Source organism: Eschrichtius robustus, chromosome 10 (genome assembly GCF_028021215.1).
Source record: "Eschrichtius robustus isolate mEscRob2 chromosome 10, mEscRob2.pri, whole genome shotgun sequence".
Lineage (NCBI taxonomy): Eukaryota > Metazoa > Chordata > Mammalia > Artiodactyla > Eschrichtiidae > Eschrichtius > Eschrichtius robustus.
The window spans coordinates 92,081,994-92,108,481 of NC_090833.1; the positions used below are offsets into that span (position 1 = coordinate 92,081,994).

Consider the following 26,488-nt stretch of genomic DNA (forward strand, 5'->3'; position numbering starts at 1 on the left):
GGAAGCAGAAATGGTCAGACACGCTGGGTGGTCAGGAATTGAAAAAAGCATGACTGGAAAGTTGGTCATAAAGAAAATTGGGGAAGAGGTATGTGAACAGATTTCTCTGAATAGTTGAAAAACATGAAGATATTTGTGTCTCATGTGAATGCTCATCATCAAAGGGTGATCTCAGCACAGGAGGATTTTAATTATCAAGTAGATAGGATGACCTGTTCTGTGGAGACCAGTCAGCCTCTTTCCCCAGCCACCCCTGTCATTGCCCAATGGGCTCATCAACAAAGTGGCCATGGTGACAGGGACGCAGGTTACGCATGGGCTCAGCAATATCGACTTCCACTGGCTACAGCCACTACTGAATTCCCAATCAAAAAGAATCACCTAGCAGCAGAGACCAACAGTGGGCCCTCAATATGGTGTTATTCCCCGGGTGATCAGCCAGCTAGTCAGTGGCAGACTGATGACACTGGACAGCTTTCATTGTGCAAGGGGCAGTATTTTGTTCTTATTGGAATAGACATTTGCTCTGGGTACAGATTTGCCTTTCCTGCATACGTCACTTCTGTGTAACTACCACCCATGATCTTACAGAATGACTTATCATTGTCATGGGATTCTGCAAGCATTGCTCAAGATCAAGGAATACATTTCACAGCAGATGAAGTGAGGCAATGGGCCCTTGGAATTCACTAGTCTTACCTGAAGCAGCAGGCTTGATAGAATGGTGGAATGGCCTTCTGAAGACTCAGTTACAGGGCTGGCTATGTGACAATACCTCTGCTTGTCCCAGGGCAAGGTTCTCCAGAGGGTTGTATATGCTCTCAATTGGAGTCCAATATATGGTCCTCTTTCTTCCATAGCCAGGATTCTCGGGTCCAGGAATTTTAAGGGACAAAAATGAGAAGAGTTATTTTCAACTCTTCAGTATTATCCCTAGTGACCCACTATCAAATTTTTGCTTTTTGTTCCTGTGACCTTATGCTCTGCTGGTCTGAGTTCCAAAGGGGAAAATGCTTCTACCAGGAGACACAGCAATGATTCCAAAGAACTGGGAGTTAAGACTAACACCCAGCTACCTTGGGCTCCTCATGCCTCTGAATCAACAGACAAAGAAGGAAAGGAAAGTGTTTGTTGATACAAGGATACTACTTGCGGACTACTCTTCCACACGGAAGTAAGGAAAAGTGTATCTGGATATAGTAGATCGCTTAAGGCATCCCTTAGTATTACCATGTTCTTTGATTAAGCTCAGTGGAAAACTACAACAACCCAGTCTAGGCAGGGCTACTAATGACCCAGACTATTCAAGAAGGAAGGATTTGGTCACCCACCAGGGAAGAACCACGATCTGCTGAGGTGCCTGCTGAAGATAGAAAGAATACAGAATGGGTATAAGAAAGTAGTTACAAAGACCAGCTGTAACTGACCACTTACAGAAACGAGGACTGTAATTGTCATGAGTACACCATTTTTTTTTGCTATGAATATATTTGTGTTAAGTGTGTATTTGTTTTTTCTCTCTCATATTCCCTTATTATGTAACATGAGTTGTATGGATTTTATATCATAATATGTAAGTACTCTTAATTTTACATTATAGTACTTTAAGTTATATCACAAGGATTTACCTCCTCTTCTGGGGATAGGGTTAGTGTATTTTGATTGGACTCAGAATTGTTGTATCATATTAAGTGGAATTAAGACCTTGTTATTGTCTTATTTGGGGATTAAGTAAGATTTGAGGAGATGCATATGGGTGTCATGTTGACACAGGGTCGACTTGTGATGATTAGTTTCATGTGTCAACTTAACTGGCTATGGGGGACCCAGATTAAAAATTATTTCTGGGTATATTTTGTGAGGGAATTTCCAGGTGAAATTAGCATTGAAATTGGTGGACTCAGTAAAGTTGATTGCCCCCCCCGCCAATGTGGGTGGACATCATCCAGTCTGTTGAGGGCTTGAATAGAACAAGAGCTGGGGGAAGGAAGAATTTGCCCCTTTTTCCTGCCTCATGGTGTGAGGTGAGATATTTCATCTTCTCCTGACCTCAGACTGGAATTTATATCACCACCTCCCCTGGTTCTCAGGCCATTGGACTAGGATTGAATTATATCACTAGCTTTCTGGGGTCTCCAGCTTACAGATGGCAGACTGTGGGATTTCTCAGCTTCCATTATCATAAGAGCTAATTCCCTGTTACAGACACATGCATGTATTCTATAGGTTCTGCTTCTTTGGAGAATTCTGACTAATACAACATGTATCCACCACTGTAATATCACACAGAATACTTTTACTGACCTAAGAATCCCCTGTGTTCCACCTACTCAACCTACTCTTCCCTTCCTCCTCCCAAACCCCCAACAACCACTGATCTTTTTACGGTCTCCATAGCTTTGCCTTCTAAAATATCATATAGTTAAGAATTATACAGTACGTAGCCCTTTCAGATTGGTTTATTTCACCTAGTAATATGCATTTAAGTTCCTCCATGTCTTTTCATGGGTAGTTTATTTCCTTTTATTGCTGAATAATATTCCATTGTATGAATGTGGAACAGGATTTTGTTTGTTTCTTTGTTTGTTTTTAATCCATCCATCTATGGAAGGGCACCTTGGTTGCCTCTAATTTTTGGCAATTATGAACAAAGCTGCCACAGTCATTCATGTGCAGGCTTTTGTATGGACGTAAATTTTCAGCTCTTTGGGGTATATACCAAAGAGCTTGATTGCTGCATTTTATGGTAAATGTATATTTACTCTTTTATTAAACTGCCAAACTGTCTTCCAAAGAGTCTGTACCATTTTGCATTCCCTACAGCAATCATGAGAGTTCCTATTGCTCTGCATCCTCACCAGCATTTGGTGTTGTCAGTGTTCTGAATTTTTGTCCTCTTCATAGCTGCATAGTGGTTTCTCATTGTTGTTTTAATTTGCAGTTCTCCAAACACATAAGGTGTTGAGCATCTTTTCATATGCCTATTTGATAGTTTATATCTTCTTTACTGAGGTGTCAGTTTAGATTTTTTGTCCACTTTTAATCAGGTTGTCCTCTTTTTTTAGTGGTAAGCAGTAAGTGTTCTTTGTATATTTTCATACCAATCCTTTATCTGATTTGTCTTTTACAAATTTTTTCTCCCCATCTATGACTTGACTTCCCATTCTCTTGATATTCATATCTTTTTAAAGTTTTTTTTCTTTTCTTTGTGTGTTTATTTTGAATAATGTATATTGCTTTTTGTTCAGTTAACTAATTCTTTTCTGCAATGTCTAATCTACTGTTAATTCTATCCAATGTACTTTTAATCTCAGCTATTTTAGTTTTAATCTCTAAAACGTTGATTTGCTTTTTTAAAAATACCTTCCTTTACATGTCCAATCCCTCCTGTAGCTTCTTGAAAATATGAAATATAATTATAATATCTACTTTAGTTTTGTTGTCTACTAATGCTTTAATTTTTCTATTTCTGGGTCAGTTTTAATTAGGTTTTTTTTCCCTTCATTGTGGTTCTATATTCCTGCTTCTTGATATACCTGGTAATTTTTTTATTGGATGACAGTCACTGTAGATTTTCCTTTTCTGGTGCTAAATATTTTAGTGTTTCTGTACATATTCTTGAACTTTGTTCTGGGATGCAGTTAAATTACTTAAAAATAATTTTATCCTTCTGAGTCTTGCTTTTAAGCTTTTTAGGTGGAACCCAAGTAATGTTTAGACCATGTTAAGTTTTTCCCCACATTTCAGGATTGAAAACTATTCTGAATACTCATGTATTAAACAGTTTTCCATTCTAGCTGGGAAGACCAGGCTTTCTTTTTTTTTTTTCCTTTGTGAGTGTTAAGAACTTGTTCCTTCTCATACATCCAGGTGGTTCTTTCCCTGCCATGAGTAGTGTTCTTACATGCATATGCCCATCTGTACTCATAGGCCTCTGTAACCTAGTTTCCATTCACCTATCCTGCTTCTCATCCCTTCATTCACTCTTCCACATTCACAGTGGGGCTTGTTTAATTTCTAGAACAAGCCTGGCTCTTTGCACACAATTTTTATTGCTTCTGCTTAGAATGTGCTTCCTCAGCCTGGCTTGACTGGCTCCAAAATGGCATTCAACTCTGAACAGGAATATCACCTTTTCTTATGCAAGTAAGGTTCCCCAATTTTCTCTCAAACACTGTTTCTTGCCTTCAAATCATTTTGAGATTCAAAAAAACTTCTTCATGTGTTTTTTAAAATTTTGCTTTCCTAGGCTATCTTACCCAGGAGTTGATAACTACATGGGGACAGAAACTCTAGAAAAGAGATAATTTAATGATGAGCTTTCTTTATTCGTCATATTTTATACTGTTAGAAGAATGAGGCTAGCAACTGAATTCTGTCCCCCCAAAATTCATATATTCAAGCTCTAACAAAGTGATGGTATTTGGAGATGAGGCCTTTGGCAGGTAATTAGATTAAATGATGTCATGAGGATTAGGCTCTATTAGTGCCCCTGTAAGAGGAAACCAGAGAGTTTTTTCTGTCTCTCTCCACCATGTGAGGACACAGTGAAAAAGACAGTTGTCTGCAAGCCAGGAAGAGAGCCCTCACCAGGCACTGAATTGGCCAGCACCGTGATCTTAGACTTCCAAGCCTCTAGAACTGTGAGTTGTTAAAGTCACCAAGCCTATAGTATTATGTTATGGCAGCTTGAGCTATAAGAGTACTAAATGGAAGAGACATGGAGGAACCCTAAACACATATTGCTAAATGAAAGAGGCCAAACTGAAATGGATACATACTGTATGATTTCAGCTATATGACATCCTGGAAAAGGTAGGGCACTTAAACTATTCTGTATGATACTGTAATGGTCAATGCTTGTCATACATTCGTCAAAACCCATAGGATATGCAACAGAGTAAACTGTAATGTAAACTATGGATATTAGTTAATAGGAATGTATGAACTTTGGCTCATCAATTGTAAAAAATGCCCCACACTAATGCAAGACGTTAATAATAGGGGAAACTTTGGTTTGGGGAATAGATGTGAGGGGGTGTATGGGAACTCTATACTCTGCTCAAATTCTCTTTAAACTTAAAACTACTCTAAATATAGGCTACCAATTTATTTAAACAAAATAAATCTAAGTTGCCTCATCATATTGTGAGGTTATTACCATCTTACAGTTTTTCTATTTGACCTACTTCTTTAATGTTCATTTCTATCTTCTTTTATCCTTGTAAAAAATATATCAAATGTTTTGTACTATTTCACCTCCCAGCCTATTATCTTTTTAGTTATATGTCTTTCACAACCTTTCATTGGAAACTACATTCGATATCCTTGACTTATTACACTCTATGCCCATTACTATTTTCACCACCTCCCTAGTAATGCTTGAACCTTGGCTATGACCCATTGGCACCTCTGGACAAATAGTTTCTGCTCTATTTTCTGTCTTCTGTCCTTCTGGGCCACTTCTATCTACCGTCATTACCCAAAGAACTGACTTTACAGATTCTATATGCCAGTGTGTAAGACTTGCAGTGTTTTAAGAAGTATCCCAACTTCATGATGATGATTTGGGGTCATTACCAAAGCACTCGGGATCATAATCTATCTTAAGGTAGTTTTATAGGACAACGCACATTGGTATTTTCCTCCTATTAACAGACTAGGAAACTGTGGGTTGATCTGCAGCTATTTTGATTAAGAAAGCAGGATATGAACTCTGCTTCTTTGCTGGGGTACTTGGCACTGCTCCTTCTCTTGCTGGGACATATTTTGCGCCTTTACAGCCTGGCATCTAGGCGTCCTGATCAGACTAATGTTTGGCTTCATTGGATACGTTGACCAGTCTGATTGATATTCTGGTACATACAGGGTACTTGGTCATGGTTGCTCACCTCTGAACCTCAGCTTCATCACCTGCAAAGTGCAACTAATAGCACATCTGCTTTGTGGGGTTTTTATGGATTTGGCAAGCGTCATAGTGCCTGGCACGTGCTAGAGACTCAGGTGATGCAGTAATTACCCAAATTTGCATTTTCAGTGGATCCTTCCCACCTGCAGAAGGTGACTCACGGCCTTGGGGGAGGAAGAGCAGGACAAACAGCAAGGGCAGCAAGGGCCAAGGCAAGGAGGTGAGAACTGACATGCAGGGGGGCCTCATGCTGGTATCACCAGAGGGCCCAGAGTGAGCCAGGATGTGGGGAGAGACTGGCCGGTCAGTAAGACCAGGCCAAGAAGGGCCGTGTGAGGGGGCTTAGCTTTTACCTTGTGGTAGAGGCCATCCAAAGGAGAAAGTGGAAGATGGGTAGGTATAGACTTCTCCCTTAGGAATTGTCCTCGGGGTCTGTTTATCTCTTGGCAGGGTCCGTTCAATGAGTTGGCCCCTCCAGCACATTCTAGAGAGGACTGGCCATGTCTGACCCTCTGGAGATACAGCCCTGACCTCCTGGCCACCTCACTGAGGAGAGGGCTCATGGGGGAATGGGAATCAGCCTCACTCTGCATCTGTCCACCAGTCCTGCACCCTGGACTCCAGGACCACTCACTTGCAAGAGACACATCCAGCTGCCAGAGGAAGTGACATTTCCTGACTCATCTGGCTAAGAATGAGCAGAGTATTGCTGACTTTTCCAGGGGAGTAGCTGCCACAGAAGATCAGGATGTGTACAAGCCATAGAAGGTCAGAAGGAACAAAGTCAGTCCACGTGGGAGTTCACATGGGCACCTCACAGTCACCAACATGCCCTCGAGTTTCCCTTCCAGCCCAACACACACTCCACCTGCCCACAGTCGCCTGTGCCACCATCACACAGCCCCACAGAGCTCCAAACATCCTCAAACACACAAACTCCCTGCCTATAAGCAGATGCCTGTGTGCCCAGAACCCTCCTGCTCCAATATACATGCGCTACAAACCCCAATAAAATCACAGCCACAGTCTTGAATACAAAAACACACCCCCAACGGCCCCCGATAATCAAACACCTAAATCCTCATATCCCACAAAAATCCACCCAACCCCATATAACCCCCCAATGCAAACACACAAACCCTTCAACAATAGCCAAATACATTCAAACCAAACTCACATACTTCTTAATATAAGACACAACCCCCCAAATCCAAATATAACACATACAGTCCCCCCACAGCTGTGAACATCCACGTATGTACAATGCCTCAGAAGCTGAGACAAACACAAAATACCATCACAGAGACACAATGTTTCCAACCTTCTCCTAAATACTCCCCCCAGAACACATGATGAACTCACACCCCCAATACAAACATACACCCATCTCCCTCTTGAGATACTATAAACAGCCTCTGTCACATCCCCTGATTATACACACACAGCTAGCAACCCCAATTTACACTGACAACCCCAGTCTCTGCAAATTCCTCCACACCAAAAATATGCTCCCTAAACTCTTACCCTACAGGATGAGCATATGTATAACCCCTATACTCGGAATACACACAGATCCAACACACAAAACATTAAAATGCATACCCCTACCTCTTCTCAAATGCCTGCACACACAGCCTCAAAACACCCAGAACCAGCCCCACCACCCAGCCGCACCATGCTACACCAACCGTACACTCATAAAGGCACTCAGGCCCCTCATCTCTCCCCAGATCACACATATACAGTCTCTGCACAGCTTTACTATTACCCCAAACCGTCCTATACCCCAAACATACATCCATGAGTTCCCCACACAGCCCTAACCCATGACAGAGGCAGCTCTACCAGGGGCATCATGGCACCCCGAGCGGGCAAATGCCGCTGAGGTAAGTGCCTCCTATGTTGCTGCAATTCTTGCTGCTGTTGCAAATCATCCCTTGACCCCACCGAGGCTGACTGGGACACCCTAAACGGGAAGTGGCAGCATATGAGTCAGGGAAGAGGAAAACTCCCTTCCAGGTATTCCCTGTCACCATCCATTGCACCAAAACATCGGATGACCAGCATGAACAAGAAACAGAGACATGTAACTATACCATGATAGAAATGCAAATTTTTCTAGAAAAAATTTCTCCAAGGGAAGGGGGAGAACTGTGTTCCCCCTAATTATAAAGCCATGCTGTTATAATTCAAAGAAACGTCAGATACAGTACAACAGGCATTGGACTGCATCCATGTTGTAGCTAGATATGAGAAAGATAATTTTTCTGAAGCCCCAAATCTCACTTGCCAGTAAAGGCACATGGGCCCCGCTGCCCCATCGGCCAGGAACCCAACAGAGGACCCTTAAGGGATATAGGGGCTTCTGGGACCCTTACTGGTCTCCACCAAGGGGTGGTGCTTCACACAGCTCCATCCTTCATGGGATGACTAACAGACCTCCCTGTATTGGCAGCTCTGGAGATCGGGGTCCCTAATGACGTAACCCTGGGACAGCCCAAGCACAAGGTAGAAATTTTTGCTCAGGCGTTACAGACTCTTCAGCAGACTGGAGTGATGGGCAGCTGTCACCTCTCCGAATCCTATACCCTGACCTCTGCCAAGGCCTCTGCCTTAGGGACCTGGCAGATCCCTGGAGCGTGGCCCTCCTCTGGGACAACTGCCCATATACTTCTCTAATTATCCTTGGGACACACATAAACAACTTTTCTTATGGCTCTCATTGACAACTGGAGCTCAAATTACAGTGCTTCCTGGGAAACCCTTCAATTATAAGCAAGGGCCACGCGTTAGATTACAACGCATAATAGTCAGGGGAGTAGAAGGCATTCAACTTCCATTGAATGTCACTACTGAAACAATCTTTATTAAAAATCGTTTAGTGGTGGTAGCCCCTTTGGCCCTACCCTTTCCCGTTACAGCTATGGATGCCTTGATGTACCGCAACGCCATTTGGAACAAACCCAAATCCCTGGTCTTCCTGGTGGAAGCTGAATATTGGGAGCCCATAAGACTGCCACCTAAGACAGCAAATATCCCCCAATAACATGTATGACGGGGCTGTGGGATTGCAGCCCAAAAGTCAAAATTTATGACAAGAAGAAGTCATTAAACACACCATTTCTCCTTTTCAATTCCCCCATTTGGCTGCTATTAAAGCCTGCTATTAATGAGTGGCGCCTTATAAGCAACTACGGAAATATCAGTGCTGATCCCCACTATTAAGGCTCCCATTTCCAATACTGTCCAGTTAATTAAGGCTATCCAAAGGGCTCCAGGGAATTACTTTGCTGGGACAATCTAGCTATTATGTTCTATTCAGTACCAGTTATTGAGGAGTCCCAGCTGCAGTCTACTTTTACTGCAGAAGGCACCCAGTATGTTCTAACCTGTCTGCCTACTGGCTATCTTAACAGCCCAGCTATTGCCCACAGTCTTTGCTGGCAAGACCTGGTGTCCCCTTGCACCGTCTGGCACTATACTGATGTTCTAATCCAGAGCCCCTCAGGAGATTGGTGCACGAGGCCCTAACATGGTTGGTGACCCATCTATAACATCCAGGTGGGCTACTGCCCCACAGAAAATTCAAGGGCTCTCCACAACTATTACATTTCTGGGCATTAACTGATCCTCTAAAAGCCAGGAAATTCCTCTTGCAGCTAAACCTCAGCTGTTAACTATTCAGCCCCCCCACACACTATAGCAAGCCCAACTCGTCTTACTTAGGTCTCTTCACACTCCGGAGGCAACAAATACCACACTTGTCCATCATTCGTAGACCCATTTATGCAGCCACGTACAAACCCTCCATATTTTACTGGCGAAGAGCTAAACAATAAGCTTTATAGCAGGCACAAAGGTCAATTAGTCAAGCCCTCCCACTGGTTCCCCCTGGCTGCTCCTTCTGGGCTGAGAATGGACTATGTGTCCCGGAGCCTTTGGACTAACACAGCTCCTCCTAGCTGCCTGTGGGCTTCTGGACCAGACGGCTGCTCTCTACACCACTACACCCCCTCAGAACCGATTTGGGAACTGGTTCGTTGGTTTTGGTCTTGGTTTGGTGTGCACTGATGCCAGAGTTTGCTTGCGTCTTTTGCGTTTTGGTGTACACAATGGGAAATACTCCATCTACCCTGAAGGAGAGCCCTTTGGGGCCTATATTAGATAAATGGGTGAAACATAGCCCTGAGCCTATGACTAAGAAACACATGATATACTATTGTAATAGGGTGCGGACCCAAAATATAGGATCAGAAGGGCGGTAGCCCCTGAATGGCTCACTCAACTTTTATAGGATCTCGCAGTTACAAGTGTTTTGCAAAACAGCAAGCTGCACCGGCAGTTGTTCCAACTGCCCACCCTCCCCCCATGCCGCCATCATATTCACCACCTCCTGTTTCCCCTACCCACGGGGATCAAATAGAAGTTTCTGTGTGAACCCCCAGAGCACAGGAGCCGGATTTAGTATCACCATCTAAGACTCCACAGGCCACCCAATTTGGACCGGGAGCCACTTCCACAGCAGGGCAATTTCCCTTGTGCTGACAACCTATAAGAGGCCAGGTGACGGCCTTGGACTTGAGGCGTCGATTCTAATTTCCCCACAGGAGCCCCAGGGAACTTTGACAGTGGGGAACGAGTTGATTGACTCTCCGATAGATACCACTCCTCAAACCCTCCCTGTTTATCTAAGAGGCTTGTAAATATTAAACAAAGGGGGAACAAAGTCATCCTAGGAAAAACTTGCCTGTATCTTTGAGATGCAAACGTCCTTTCTGGTCTGCTCCGGAACCTTCATCTCTGCCATCTTTTTAAAATGCATCTTTTTAAAAGAGGGTAAAGTAATTTAGAAATTGACTTATCAAGGATAAATAAAAAACCTAAGTGTCTTTTCTGTAAAAATTCAGCCATCTAGACAAGTGAGTTTGATTTTTTCCATCTCTCAGAAACCTAATTTGAATCCAACCTCTTTTTGTAAACTGATGGGTTTCACGTGGCTGTACCTGACTCCCTGCTGAAATTTGGAAATGACAACTATGACGTCTCTGTATGTTTGTGTCCTCGTATGTGTCTTTGTCTTTGGATAACATTGCTGAGGTTGATTTGTGGATGAGCTCTATTTAATTGGCTTAAAGAAAAGTGAGCACTTACAAACCAAACTATTCGAAATACAAGAGAAATTGAGCTAAATGAGCTTCAGGTTCATGTGAACTGGGAAATAGTATTAATTAAGACCGGGTACTAACGTTCGTTTGTTGATCTAATTAATATAGACATGCTGTTAGAGTCATCAACATTAAGTATAATACTTTTATTGTGCCTAGGTTTAATATAAGCTAAATAAAATCTTGTTATATCTATTGCAAATTTGTCAGCAAGGAAATAACCTGATGTGAAGAAACTTTTAAGGAAAGAAAATGCAAATGAAATAAGAGCTTTAGGTGAACTTTTTAAAATACTTATCTTTTAGGAAGGTCTATCTAAAATTAGTCTCTCCAGATATTTGACCACTTGAAAGTCAGAATTGTGCTAAAATAAGTGACAGAAGGTTTATGGAAAGTGGACCCTGAAAAAAAGAGTTCTGTACGTGGTCAGGATTGACTAAGTTTAAAATAAGTTGAATTGAGTCAATAAATTTTAAAAGTAAGCTGGTGCAAAACTTGAATTTCGCTTTTCTCTCTGTTAAGAAGACAAGGTTTCTTAAGATTTTGGACTGCCTTTGATACCAGATTTTAAGTTTTTCTACCTTTTAAGAGATCTGTTCTGTACTTGCCTTTGAAATCTTTTATTGTTACTTTGGCTAACTGAATAACTATTGTTTCACAGTGACACGTGATCCTATCTGACTGTTTTAAACCCTTTTCTTATTTTTCGGACAAAACTTCCCAAATCGGGCTTCCCTGTTGGCACAGTGGTTGAGAATCTGCCTGCCAATGCAGGGGACACGGGTTCGAGCCCTGGTCTGGGAAGATCCCACATGCCGCGGAGCAACTAGGCCCGTGAGCCACAATTGCTGAGCCTGCGCTCTGGAGCCTGTGCTCCGCAACAAGAGAGGCCGCAATAGTGAGAGGCCTGCGCACCGCGATGAAGAGTGGCCCCCACTTGCCGCAACTAGAGAAAGCCCTCGCACAGAAATGAAGACCCAACACAGCCATAAATAAATAAATAAATAAAATGTTATATAAACAAAACTTCCCAAATCAAATTATAATGAAGTTCCTTTGACCTCTAGCTAACTTTGGGGTGCTTCAAAGGGCCCCTGAAACATCCCAAAGAGAGATATTAACTAATTCGGTTGACTTGGTATGTTGAATTACACGGGAAGTGTTGTCAAATAAGCAATAAATCTTCTTAGGTTACATTGTATGCCAAATGATACAGGTATTCTACAGATTATATGGAGTTCCTAAAATCTGGTATGTCCTGGTAAAATGTTACCAGTCAGAATTCTCTTTATTATCGGAAAGTGTTGCATGTCACCGCAGTAACCACGTTACTTTGTCAACTGCATCGTAATCAGATTTAAACGTGCCTTCTCTTTGTTTCTTTTCAAGTAGCCAAATGTATGTCTCAGCCCACTCATCTTTGTAAAAATAGACATAGAAGTCTTTCAAATGCTGTTTTAGCAGGAAGTTACTGATGTGTATGTGCCGTTTACAGTGATTCTGTATATACTCCCCAGCTTCAAAAACACTTAGAACTGCTGCTGTGGTTTCTGGAAGAGTCAGTTGTTGGTTCCTCAATTACACCTGTGCAGCTCGGGTCTGAGTTTTTAAAGAATAGTTAACTTTTAAAGAAGTTTCTTTATCAAAAGAGCAGTTTGAGTTCTAGCCATGGTTTTTGCTGGGTTAACATTGGCTTCAGTTAAATCGTTTCAATTATAAAGTAAGTATAACTATGGTGAAGAAGCTTGTCTCATTTTAAAATGCTGAATCACATTTTATTTCTTGAATTAATGCGATAGAAAGGTCAAAATTCCGGACCACTGGAATATGCCAACTTTTTTGTTTTGGGGTTGTGTGCATAGATTTTGTTGTGCTGATTTGTTTGCTTGTTTTTTAAAGAAACTGAAACTGCTATGTCTGCTAGTGGAAGAAAATGCTTTGTTTTGCTCTGAAGATTCTGAAGTTATTCAGGCATATCGTGGTTCATAGATTACAAGGAATAATGCTAGTTAAATGCCAATGAACTATTTTTACTCTTTTTATACGAAATGTACAAATTTCGGGGGGGGGGATGATGGTGGCAGCGGTGCCTCTTAACTACCTTATGTATAACACTTGAACATTTTCATCAATATTGCCATCATCTGTTTAATACTCCCAGTATATTTTCTCAACGTGTTTACCTAAAGTTGTATGGAATGACATAATACGCAATAAAATCTGAATTACACACCCCCCAAAAAAAAAAAGTGCCTTCTTAAGTCTTTCGTCATTGTACACAGTTATGGTTTCACTCTGATGCCTTTGCAAAAATGCTTCCTCTTCAAGAAGATTTATAGAAGGGACCTTCGGATAAATACAAGTTTCTGGTTTTCAGACCATAAAGGTGAACTGGGTAAGATCTTGAAGAATTCTAATGGGAAACCTGATGGCTTCATAAAGCTGTTAACAAAAACGATTAGCTGCACATAACTGGGTAAACTGGTGACTATGGTTATAATTTGTATGGTTTCTATCTGAAAAATGACTGTTTTGAATCTGTGTTTTCCAGGTGTAAGCAAAAGTCTCCCCTTAAACTAATTATGACTTACAGTAATTTGTTAAATTATACCCTTGTAAGCAGAATTGAAACATTTATCTTTTTCTCTCTACCTGGTTGATCCTGCCAGTAGCGTATGCCTGTCTCAAAGATTAAGCCGTGCATGTCTAAGTGTGCACTGCTGGTACACTGAAACAGCGGATGACTCACTAACTCAGTTATGGTACCTCTGGTCGCTCGCTATTGCAATTGGATTACAAGTAGTTATACTGATCATTGTTCTTTGTTTCCAGATTGTTTGCTCTTTGTGTCTCCCTGCTGCACTGTGTCTTTGTTAACGTTACTAGCTGCATTACTTATATCCTGTCTATTTTATAAGATTGGTGTCTCTTACAGTACCCAGTATGTAACCAGGCCTCCAACAATACTTCTATGGCTAAACATCTTGAGGAAATAGATCACATTTATCACATAAAATAATTGTAATAGTGTGATTCTAGGTATGGGAGGAAGCAACAAGGGAAAATGTCTCCTGGGTCATAATTAGATAGAGGATCCAGAGGATCTTTAATTATCAATAGGGCCTAGTCCAAAAACTAGCACCTGGAGTGGCATATCAAGAATTCTCCCCTGACCTGGGATAAGCCTCCCAGCACCGTGGGACAAAATTTGATCCTGAAATGTCTCCCAAATATTGGTCAAAATCCTGACCAAGAGGAGAGGATCTGAGAAATGGAATATTGCCTGACACATCAGTCATTAGCGATTGCAGCCCTCCAACGTGAGCCGGTGAGCCCTGACGAAACTCAGGATATGAGAATATAGGATACAGGCCCCGGGTAGCTGAGGTACATATCAAATGAATGATTTCAGTGAGCCCAGACTCTTGCATCTTCCCATACATAGAAAACTGCCAAATTCCTTAACTTGAGATGTTGCTTCCCAGGCTTGGAGCTCTCAAAATTCCCGTCAAATAGATCATAACTCTCAACTTTTAGGCTGAGAATATTTTTTTAAGGCTACAGGTGTAAAGGAGACACTTTCCAGAGAGGAACAAAAAAAAAAAAACAACGTTTGGAACACTGGCACCGATGGTGGACACTCCCGGAAAGTTCCATCTGACGAAGCAATTAGAAGGGCCGTCACCCCTTTTTCCACAAGACTGCGGAATGGACATTGACCGTAGGGAATTGGAACAGGGAGGAGCCAAATCTGACTACACGTTGGATCTGTTTCTTTGACTTTAACCTTTGCCTTCCGCTGCTTTTGTTCACTAAAAGGATACTGTCTGTACATAATGGCCTGCCTCGGGGAACCCTGTTCCTCTGCCTGAACGTTAAACCAAAGTGCCTTTGTTCAGGGAAACATACGGACTCTGTCCACCTGTGGATGGCTGCAATTAAGAAGAAATTAACACATCCCCTCCCTGAGGCTGGCCATTCCAGGGGATATTCGCAAAACTTATGGCCCTTTTACTTTACCTCCTCATCTCCTCCCCATCTCTGTGCTATAAAAGAAACTGGCATCCAAACCCCGATAAGATGGTTATTTTGAGACTTTAGTCCGCCACCTCCTCGGTCTGCTGGCTTTCCGAATAAAGTCATATTCCTTGCCTCAACACCTCATCTCCGATTTATTGGCCTGTCGTGCGGCAAGCACAGCAAGCTTGGACTTGGTAACATCTTTACTCAGGACACGGTGTCACAAAATGGGACATTGTTTTCTGTTTGTTTGTTTTGTTTTTGTGTTTGTTTTTGTTTTGGGCTGCACCACGTGGCTTGTGGGATCTTAGTTCCTCGACCAGAGATCGAACCCGCGCTCCCTGCAGTGGAAGCTCGGAGTCCTAAGCGATGGCCTACCAGGGAATTCCCATGGGACACTGTTACAGTGCAGTCATGGCCCTCACCTTTGTGAGACAGAGGTAGTAGTGTAGCAGGATTGAGAACGTTGTAAAGTTTAAGATAAAGATTAGGTGGTGAAAGCAGGATTTCACAGGAAGTGAATCTAGTGACACTTGCAGTGAAATGCTGTCAATTCAGAGTTAAGAAGACTGTGGACAATGTGTGGAGTTTGCAAATAAACTTCATTTTCTAGAGTCAAATCTGCCAAGGCTTCCACTAAATTTGCAGTTGTGGCTATAACCTTAAGACAACTGAGATAGGCATAAGCAACTGACTCAAGTTGCATGCTATAATAGGCAAAAGGCCTATGTTTACTACCATGCTCACATAGTTCCGCGGGGCCTGATTATGCCATTCATGCACAAATCAAGTAAAAGGTTTTGAATAACCTAAAGTTAATCTATTAGGTAGAGATCTCTTTGCTAACTTAAAAGGGCTAATATATTTTGCCTCCAGTGGAGATCTCACCTTAAAGTTTCCGGATCAACCTGAACCTGATCATTTGGGTAACCCTAAGGCAGGCAGCTCTTGCAGTGCTTGTTTTAGCCTCGGAAAAGCCTGCTTATGTTTATCTTCCCAAGCAAAGGATTCAGGAACTAAATCTTTAATAAGTTCATAGAGTGGAAGAGGTAACAGTGAAAAATTTGGAACCCAGAGCTTGCAATAATAACCAGCTAAACCTAGAAATCCACAATGCTAGCACTTAGTTGTGAGTCTAGGAAGTTCCTGTATCAGCCTAATTCTCTCTGGAGATAGCTGAATTCCTTCAGTGCTTAGATTATGTCCTAGGTAATGAACAGTGTCTAGAGATCACTGTAATTTTTCCTTTGTGTTCTTTCTCAGCTAACTGTTGCAGCAAATAAATGGAATCTTTTATGCATGCCTTATGGAATCTTTACAGTAGCTGCGTACAGCAGGAGGTTATCTCCATATGGTAAAAAGGTTGATTTCTCAGGGAACTAGAGAGTACTTAAATCTTGGTGAGGTACTTGGGAGAAAAAAGAAGGGGTCCCAGTGAACACTTGAGGCATAAAAGTGCAGGTATATTGTTGATTGTTCCAAGTAAAGGCAGATAGATATTGGCTGTTGGGTCTCCGGGATGCTGAAGAAAGGTGAACAAAGGTCTCCAACAGTACACCATTCCAAGTCAGTTGAATCTTGTGACAGAAGGGTGGCTAGGTTTGGAACAACAAGAAAACAGGGAATAACTATTTTTATTAACAGCTCCCAAGTCCTGGACAAATCGCCATCCTGCCAGGTTTCCAACCAGGCAAGATTGGCATGCTGCAGGGACGAGTACAGGAATGACTACCTCCCGGGAAATTAAGTTTTCTACAATAGGTGTGAGACCTTGTATGACCGCAGGCTTTAATAGTTGTTGAGGAAACCTAGGGAGAGGTTTAGCTACATCTATCTGAATCTTTATAGGTTTGCATTTTTTTTCTTCTTCTGATGTTAACACTGTCAGAAGTAGCCCCCAAATTTGCAGGCATCTCCACCAAATTAGAGAACTTTTGCTGAACTTCCTCTTTTATGTCCAGGACAGATTGTAAGGAACATAAATAATCAGGTTCAGGTTGATCAGGAAATTTTAAGGTGAGATCTCCACTGGAGGCAAAATGTACTGGCCCTTTTAAGTTAGAAAAGAGATCTCTACCGAATAGATTAACTGGGGCTATATTGCATAGCAAAAAGGAATCTTGGTTGAGATAAAAATTCTCTCTGAACTTTATTAGGTACTCCCACTATGGAAACATCCTCTTGACTCAGAGGGACCTGTTGTTCTTTGAGGGTGGGCTTTAGAGTAGAAAGCACAGCTCTGGTTAGGGCTAGGGCTAGGGTGTTAAAGGGTTAGGTAATTATGTTTACAGTTAGGGTTAGGGTTTAATGCAGATTTCAAAGTAAAATATGAGAGTGGGTTTTAAAGTAGAAAGCATAGCTCCAGTATCAACTAAAATTTGGCAGTTTTTCATCAATTTTCATTCTATTTTCCTCTGGGCTGTTTAAGGTAATTGCTAGTAATAGTTTCCCAGAGAACCTCTGGAGTTCTGCCAACTAGGGGAGAGGGTCATGGGGGGGGCCCTCCCTTTAAGACAGATATGAGAGCATTTGTGAAGAGTTTGCATAGGACCTTTGAGGACACCTTTTTTTCTAGTGTCCTCACTGATTACAAATGAAACATCAACTTTGGGTCATCGAATTGATCATGGACCCCTAGGAGGTTGTAATGGGGGGAGGCCTAGGTGTTATTTTGTGTCTCTTGCCTTAGAGCTGTTGTAACTGTAAGGCTATGAGCTTGGTGGATTTCTGTTTGTAATCTTGCTCCAAGGTCCTTTCAAAATGCTCAGCTACAGTCAGGAGTTCAGTCAGGCCTACAGCCTCCCAGCCTATTTTCTGCCCTTTTATCAATCCACTAATCTCAGAAGATAATCCATTTACAAAGAGGGCAGTTAAAGTAGGCTGAGTGGCCTTTTTATTGCTTGCAACCCCAAATGCTGTAAAAAGAGAGCCTACAAACTGGCTCTAAAGTCTTCCACAGATTCACCCCTCTTTTGTTTGTATGAGTGAATAACAGGCCAATCATTATTAGGCCAATTAATAATAGACCAAGTGTGAGCAGGGAAGATTTTAGGAATAGCTTATAAAAGGTTAGTTGTTATTCTGCAAGCCTTTTTAGGTTGAGGATCTTGAATATCATCCTAGGGATTATGTCATTTTGCTTCCCGCGTCCATTCTGGGGCTTCCCCCAGTCCTACCAACATGTGTACAAGCGGATAAAGATCTAGCAGTTTGGGGACATAGGCCGTGACAGTGACTCTAAATTCTTCAAAAATTGTTGGGAGTTCCTCCCTAGGTTTAGAGAATTCTTTGACTATAGCTCTCAGTTCAGTCTTTGACCAAGGGGTAAAGGACACCTGAGGGGGCTCACCTGCAACCTCAGCTAGTTTTACTTTAAATGGCAATTGTTAAATATTCTCTTGGGAATAGAAAAGTATTTCAGACAGAAAATGAGTAAAACAAGAGTACTCAGGTGAAAAAGGAAAGGGGGGGACAGTAGGAGTTAAATCTGCAGTCACATCCGTCCTATGGTCTTTTGTTTCAGGTACCTTTTGTCTCTTTAATTTTTCATTAGCTTTCTGTTCCAACATAGCTCTAAACGAAGCTATGTTGGAATCTTGAAACCTTCTGTAAACTTTTACATACCAATTAAAGCAGGCATCTCATTCTCCCTGTCCAATTTGGGAACCCTTGCTCTCCAGTGTTTTCCTCAAGTGAACAATCTTGTCTAACTGGAACATTCCCCACAATGACCATTGTAATTCTAGATCAATATTAGTATAATTTTGCCATCTTTCTAAATATCTACAGCCTCCAGGACCATAGTTCTCAAAAATAAAATAAGCAGGTGTGCCAGAAGCTGGCATTCTCAACTCTTTGGTGATAAAGGATCTCATTTCCTTAGCTAGCCTTTGTCAATCCAAAAGAACACACAAAAGAACTGCGCCTTAATATATCATCAGTAACAAAGAGATGTTACTATGTCCTGGCCAAAAGAAGGCCTGGTATGCACCACCACCAATTCCCAGGGATCCTTGGACTGAGGAAAAAGATCCAACCAGCAAATCCCAAGGAATGGGGACTGCAAACTGATGCCTAACAAAATGGAGAACTATAGCCGCCACCACCAGTTCCAAGCATGGAAACTGAGGGCTGATGCCAAACAGATGGGGAAGTGCAGACTACACTGCCAGCAGTGCCCAATGTGGAATCCAGGGAACAAAATTAGGGGCTAGGGTTTACCACTCAAAAATATACTGGCAATAACCAAGAGATGTTACTGTGTCCTGGGAATTTCCATCTGAAAGGCTAGGGGTTCGGCCTCAGGGAGAATCCTCTACCAGCCAAACTGACCTGCCCTGTAAAGGAAAGCCAATTAGATTGCGAGCACAAACTCAATCAAAGAGAATGGAGCTCAAACCAAGAGGAGCTTACCAACAACCTTCAGGAATGGCAAGAAAGACAGTGAACTCAAAGCAGTTGTGGGCACCACACCTGTTTCTCTTTGTCCCAAATGTTATCAGAAATTTGCTTCAGATCCCATCACTGCCACCAATATATTTATCTTTTTCTTTTTAAAAAGATAAGCATTTAATCATAAAATCATCCTGTTAGCAAGAGGAATCATAAGAGTGGATTTTAGAAAAGTGCACATACATATTTTTATACAGAACATTTCTGGAGGGATACATATTCAACTGTTAGTGGCCACCTCTGAATGCCACCAATGTATTAAAAAACAAAATTTAACTGAGTAAATTTGAAGATTTACTTTGAAGTTTGAATAAATTGGCTTTATTAAACGATTCATGAATCAGGCAGCATCTCATCTGATAGAAAGGGAGATACTCCAACGGGTTACACAACATGGAAGGCTTTTTGTTTTTTGGCCACGCCACATGGCATGTGGAAATCTTAGTTCCCCGACCAGGGATCGAACCCATGCCCCGTGCATTGGAAGAGCAGAGTCTTAGCCCCTGGACCACCAGGAAAGTCCCAGAAGGCTTTTAAAGTAAAGAGGGTGGGACAAGGAAAGAAAGTCATCATCAAGGGAAAAAATGAAAGTTCACTGGAGGAAAGTGAAACTTCAGGTGACAATGGCTTCTCATTGGCTAAACTGCGGAATTTTCTATTAGCTATTTCTATTTTCTATTTCCTGTTGCTGGCCAGGAAGGAAGTCTTCCCTCCTCCAGCTGGGGTAGTAAAGTGGTTGCACTTCCTGTTTGGGGTCAGTAAATGACCTCTTCCTGTTGGGGTAATTGATGATGAGTGACACGGCATGAGAGCTCCCTCTACGGGCCTTCCAGACTCCAGTTCTAGTTGAGGTTTCCTTTTGTTAACATTCACAGCATGTTTTATTGGCAGGAGGATTCACAATGAGGGAGAAAAGGCCACAAGACTCACCATAAAGAAGGCTCAGAAATTCCTGGGTGGGTCCAAGGGAGGCACAAGGTGGCTGTGGGGTCAGCTGGTGGCCACAATGATCACGTGGGTCCATCTGATGGGTTTGCAGCTCCATGTGGAATAGTGAATAAAAGGGTCAGTTCATCCTATCAGAGAAACATGAAACTGAGATAAGCTTCCCAATGCTAGAAGCATCATGAGCCTTCAGAAAAGAACAGAGAACATGTCTAAAGGGTTTGGGAACATCAGAGCCATATCTCCTCAGAGTGGGACTCCCCAGGCTCTCCAGGTCTCAGTCCCCAACTCTCCCTCAGGGACAAAGCCTCCTCACCTCTGTCCTTGTCAGCTCACTGATCCCTAGAGGTCCTGCCTATCCCTGAGGACTTAGGTTTCCATGGAGACAGGTTGGTTGAGACCTAGTGATACAGTTGACCAGCCTGATACGCAACAGTTCCCACCACCCTGGGGCAGTTGGGCTCAGGGACACGTGGCTCTGGACCCCATGTGGAGGGTGTCCTTGCACGTCAGCTGTGCCCCAGAAGAGCCAGTAACACCTGTAGCTGTCCAACTGATTCTCAGGGTATTTTCCTGGGAGAGAGCCCTTGGTCATCTGACCGCCTATCCAGGAAGCCCCGTGACTTTCTGACTGCTGCCTGTCATGCCAACAACACACCTGTGAAGGTTCTGCTCTGCATGGCCATCTGTCCACCAGGCCCCCCCTTCTAGGGACCCAGATGCTAGGACCACACAAATGCTGAAGGAGTGTCCACCTGCCTAAGGTACACACACTCCTGTATCCATCTGCATGATTTCTACTAGGAATCAACAACATTTATCAGGATTCTTTGGCCCTAAAGAACAGACCAACCTGATAGAAGCAATGCAATGATTCACAATTACCAGGGTCAATGCACATATACAGGGGCCCATAGCCCCAGATGCCCCACTCACAATTCACATGGGTGTCCCATACGTACCCACCGATGCCCAAATATTCTTGCTTCATACATACATACATCCAAACACGCACATCAGTGGTGTGCTGGTAAGTGCTAAAAAACTCTCCGAGAAAGGTGGGAAAGACTTCACCTATGCTATCTACGTGGTATAAATATTCCCAGCATGACCAATTTCAAGCTACCCACCTGACATCACTGAACACAGAGCTGGGAAGAGATATGCACCATTGACTATCCCAGGATAGTATGAACCAGTTCCAGCACATCCCATACCTTTTCCTATGAATTTGTGCACACAATCCACTTACACCCCAAGTAGAACCCTCAACTCCCATCACAGATATATAACCAAAAGGATACCACATACACATATGTGTTTGTACATATACATATACATATATATATATCCTGAACACACACGTACATTTCTACCCTCACCCTGAATAAATACACAAACAGACTACCTCTTACTACCTAAATTTTTACAGACAAAACCTTACTCACCCTGAATATTCACATTCCACTCTCACAACTATATATACACACACAACATGGGCCTGAAAACAAACACGTGCAACCAATATGCCATCCAGATGTACACACTGAGTACCTAAACACACAGGCTCACCAAGTACACAACTGTCTCATGGGCAACCCAAAAAAGACCCATATGCAATCCCACAGCCCTAAAATACATATACTCCAGGATTCCTGCACACACACATAACCTACACCGTCTACTGGTTTCCAAACACACAAACTAAACTCTCACATCCCCCAGAATACATACCCCAGAAGCCCCAGGAACTCAAAAACACACACAGCCACAAATAACCTATTCTTATCAAATACAGCTGACCCTTGAACAACTTGGGGGTTAGGGCGCCAACCCTCCATGCAGTGGTTCTGCATCCATGGATCGTGTAGTAGTCCTGTAGTATTTACTGGAAAAAAAATCCACTATAAGTGGACCCGTGTGGTTCAAACGTGTGTTGTTCAAGGGTCAACTGTACATATAAGTCCACCTCACTAATACTGAGAACACACAAACAAGCAACACCACTAAATTCTTCAGGCATTACATTTGGAAATAGACACATAGAGGACTCTAAGCCTCCTGATATACTCACAAATCACAAATACACACACCCACAAACTACTCATGAGTATACACCCCAAATGCTCAGACACACTCAAAACAGAAAAACACCGACAACCTCTGCAGTCTTACTAATATACATACACAATTCTCACACACCTATGGACACACCCATGCAAATATTCCCAAGCCCTGAACATACAGATCCCCTCCCAAACACTATACATTATGCTACCTCTCCAGAATACAAGCTCCCCACCACTACCCCAACATATAAACTGTATATGTGTGGGGGGGTGTTTATATATATATATATTTCTACCCTCACCCTGAATATATAGACAGACCACCTCTTACTCCTACCAAACACATGTATAAACACCCTGCAATCTCCAAAGAAATACACTTTGAATACTCCTAACAACTCCATACCTTATGAACAAACTTTGATAATGCATGAACCTGATGATGGACACACACACAGATTAGAATACACAAGTAAGTTACATGGAAGTGTCTCCAGCAAACCATTTATGAAACAACTTCCATATATCAAATTATCCCTAGCTATTAGGAGCCAGCTCACACATATGCAAGTTCTAATAAATACCCATATCACATATTTCTAATACATAGAAATGCAATTGTCCAACTTCCCTGTAGAAACATAGAACCCCACCTCTTTATCAGATACACATATACTCACTTCCCAAAATACATAAGCTTCAGAGGCTCCTACTGAAAATTACAAATGCACAACCTCAGCAAATATTCCTCCAAGTGGCCATGCCCCTTGAATACACACACAAACTCATTTAACACATAACTCTCCACAAGTCCCAAATGCAACCACAATTACCCAGAACACTACAAATATGCAATAATATCATCCTATATGCCCTTTGTTCCAAATACACATACAGTACCACACTACTGGCATATACATAACCCCACATTCCCAACCTCTCACACAGAATTAACTCTGCCATCTTGCAGAATACAGAATCATACAAACACGACATACCTACATATACAACATCCACCAGTCCCAGAAAATAGTCACAGACTTGCCCTCTACACATCCAAATATAGACAGCTCCTGAAAATGCACACACACAAACACCCCATAACCATACAACATGCCCTGAATACACAAATGATCATCCTACATTCCCCAAATATACAAAATAAACAGACTGGACACCCAAAGTAATATACACCACTACTTTTCCTGACATTGCCCTTATGCATATGCAGATAATCCTTCCAAATCCACCATTAGACACACATAAATCCCCAAATTCATGGGTGAAAAAAACACATGTAAACATATTCGCCAAACACCTAACTACAAACACCTACCCACCAACTCCTTGAGTATGCCTGCGTCACATCTCAACACCCTCCAAGTACAACACTCACTCTTACACACTCTCACAAAAACACAGGCATGACCTCCCTTCAGACACAAACATCCACAGACAAAACCAACCCACACATTTGACTACATATCAGATTCCCACCAACCAATTAAATATGTACAGACCCCATCTATGCTTGCAAATCAATCATGATTTGACATCAGACTACAAATACATGTTTATTACCACATTCAGCAAACTTGCTCCCATCACTGACAAAAGAATGCAGTTTGAACATAGGTGGTGATTGATGTTTTTATAAGAAGGAAGACACTAGTGAAACCATGAGTGTGTTCCTTCGATCTTCACTCATTTTCCAATCACCTGAGCTACACCTTTGGCACCAGATGAGGGTTTTCAACTCGCAAGTACGTCCCTCTAGCTTTTGTACTCTTCAGAACGCGCAGCCTAGAACGGCACCTGGGCACCTGTTTAATAGCTCACACACACTATTTCCCCCCGACGGTAGGCCCCGCAATCACTGAACCCTTCATGCAGCCGGCTCCCCAGTGGTGCCAATAACCCTGGGGTAAACCCCTCAAGGGAATCGAGCTCTATGGGGGCGTGAATCCACATTGTGGGGAGTCTCCGTACACAGACAAGGGCACAAATAACCCACAGGGTGAACACCAGCACAGAGCGGTGACACCTGAGGGGTGAAAAGTCCCCGTACCCCTTACCTCAGGGTTCCTGGAATTGACTCTCGAGGCCGCCATGACAGGCCCCGCCCCCGCCGGACGGCCGTTGAGGCCCCACCCTCCGCGCTTGCGCATGCGCTCCTCTCTTCCGGAGCCGACTGCCCCAACAGACGCCAGGAGCCGTGGGAGGACGGCGGTCCGCGTGCCCGAGAGCCTCGCCCCAGTGGGCGTGCGCAGGCGTGCAGGCGCGGGGCACGCGGGCATCTGGTCCTGCAGCTCTCTGCCAGAGAGGAGAGAGGTGGAGTGTCGGGCACGCTGCGGAGCGTCTCTGGCGACGCTTCTCGCCGGGAACTTTCGTGCTGGTCTCTTCTTAAAACCAGCTCTTGTGAGATGTGCACTCGTGATTTTTCTACTGCACACGTGAAACCCAGGCACTTAGCTACAAAGAGTTCTGGAGAGCTCCCCTCTAAGCACAGTAGCCTCAAATTGGGGCAAGTGCTTTCATGCCCTTTGGACTGCAGTTCCTTGGTTCTTGTTTATGCCTTTCAAAAAACAGTAGGTCCTTTTTCCTAGCAAGCCTGAAGTTTCCGTTAAAGAACAATTCTAGCAAAGAATTCAGACCTGGGAAACAGTCTTAAGATACTGTCTCCTGACTCCGTTCCTAGAGTTTTTCCAAACGCATTTACTCTACTAGAATATTTTTTCTCAGTGTATTTAATACATGGAGGTTTTTCAATAAATGTTGATTCACAGGTGTTTCCTTTGTACGGTTTTTTTTTTTTTTAAATAACTTTGAGAGAGAGTGGACAATCTGGGCCAATTTCAACACAGCAGGTAGTATGGGAACAATTTTACTTTCCCTCCCTCCTTTTTTGTAATATCTTGCAGACTTTCAGTTGGCATTAAAAACAACAACAACAACAAAAATAGTAGCGGGATCAACTTACTGACCTCACTTTGTAATACTTCCCAAAGAAACTTCAATCATCAGATCCTCTTTCTGGTCAATTGCAAGATTAGAGCATTTCTCACTCAACAGGATGCCTCTGAAGACCCCTCACATCTAACAGCACTAAGCGCCTCCAAGTGCACAGACTTGAAAACTCCACAAGACACAAACATGGTATCGCTTCGTTTCTTTAATGTTTCGTGATTGAGTGGAAGATGAACTGTCTTCTGAGGCTTGTGATGCATGTCCAGAGTTGTTTTTTCTCAGTAGTCAATGCCTGCCCGCAGCCTCTGTGCAGGAATAGTCAGAGATCATGATCCAAAGGACTTTTAGATACTCCCTTCTGTGACTGGTCTTCCCAAATTACATTTGGGCTAATTTGATTATCACTGTCCCTGGGGTGTAGGATTTTGAAGTATTACAAAAGTGATTGCAGAATTGGGACTGGCTAATTTTTGCACAGTGCAATTTTTGTATCAGTGGCCTTAAGAAGAGTCCTTCAAATACTGTATCAGAATTATGAGTGAGAATCTTGTAAATAATTGGTTGAATGACTGAACAAAGGGAGGAAGCAACAAGGAAGCCTGCCTTTCTCGAGTGCCTGGGTACAATATTTTGCCTCACTATCCCTCTAGTGTGAAGTTATTGGTTGAAAATCATATGAGTTTTCCTTCATTGTAGAAGCTCCAGTACTGAGCGATATTCCCAAACTGTTTATTTTTTTCAGTCCCCGACAGGAGTTTCTTTAGATAGAAAGTTCATTTAGAAACTTTATGTCTAAAGTTTCTTTAGATATAAAGTTTCACCATGATGTTGCTTGAAATAGTCTCACCTTATCTTCTCACCTTCTTCTGAGTCAGTTTTTCCTGACAAGGGGCAAGGAACTTCTTAAGCACCAACAGGAGTCTTTTTCACACTGTGGAACAGTCCTTCTAAACCTCTGTTTC

General features: G+C 42.6%; 1 protein-coding gene across 8 annotated transcripts in view; it reads right to left on the bottom strand.

Moving 5' to 3' along the window:
* LOC137770222 (contactin-associated protein-like 3B) overlaps positions 1 to 24,682 on the bottom strand; it is a 156,218-nt gene extending 131,536 nt beyond the window's left edge. For 6 of the 8 annotated variants that reach the window (XR_011075144.1, XR_011075145.1, XR_011075141.1 and 3 more), the window contains exons 1-3: positions 24,635 to 24,682; positions 20,476 to 20,621; positions 700 to 868 (exon numbers count right to left, since the gene is read on the bottom strand). Coding sequence is in view for 1 of the 8 variants with exons in the window: in XM_068552771.1 (XP_068408872.1) it covers positions 20,476 to 20,590 (115 nt within the window). In the remaining 7 variants the exon portion in view is untranslated. The remainder of the gene's footprint in view (positions 1 to 699; positions 869 to 20,475; positions 20,622 to 24,634) is intronic. The other 2 variants (XR_011075140.1, XM_068552771.1) reach the window with 1 other exon arrangement.
* Positions 24,683 to 26,488: the final 1,806 nt, after the last annotated feature.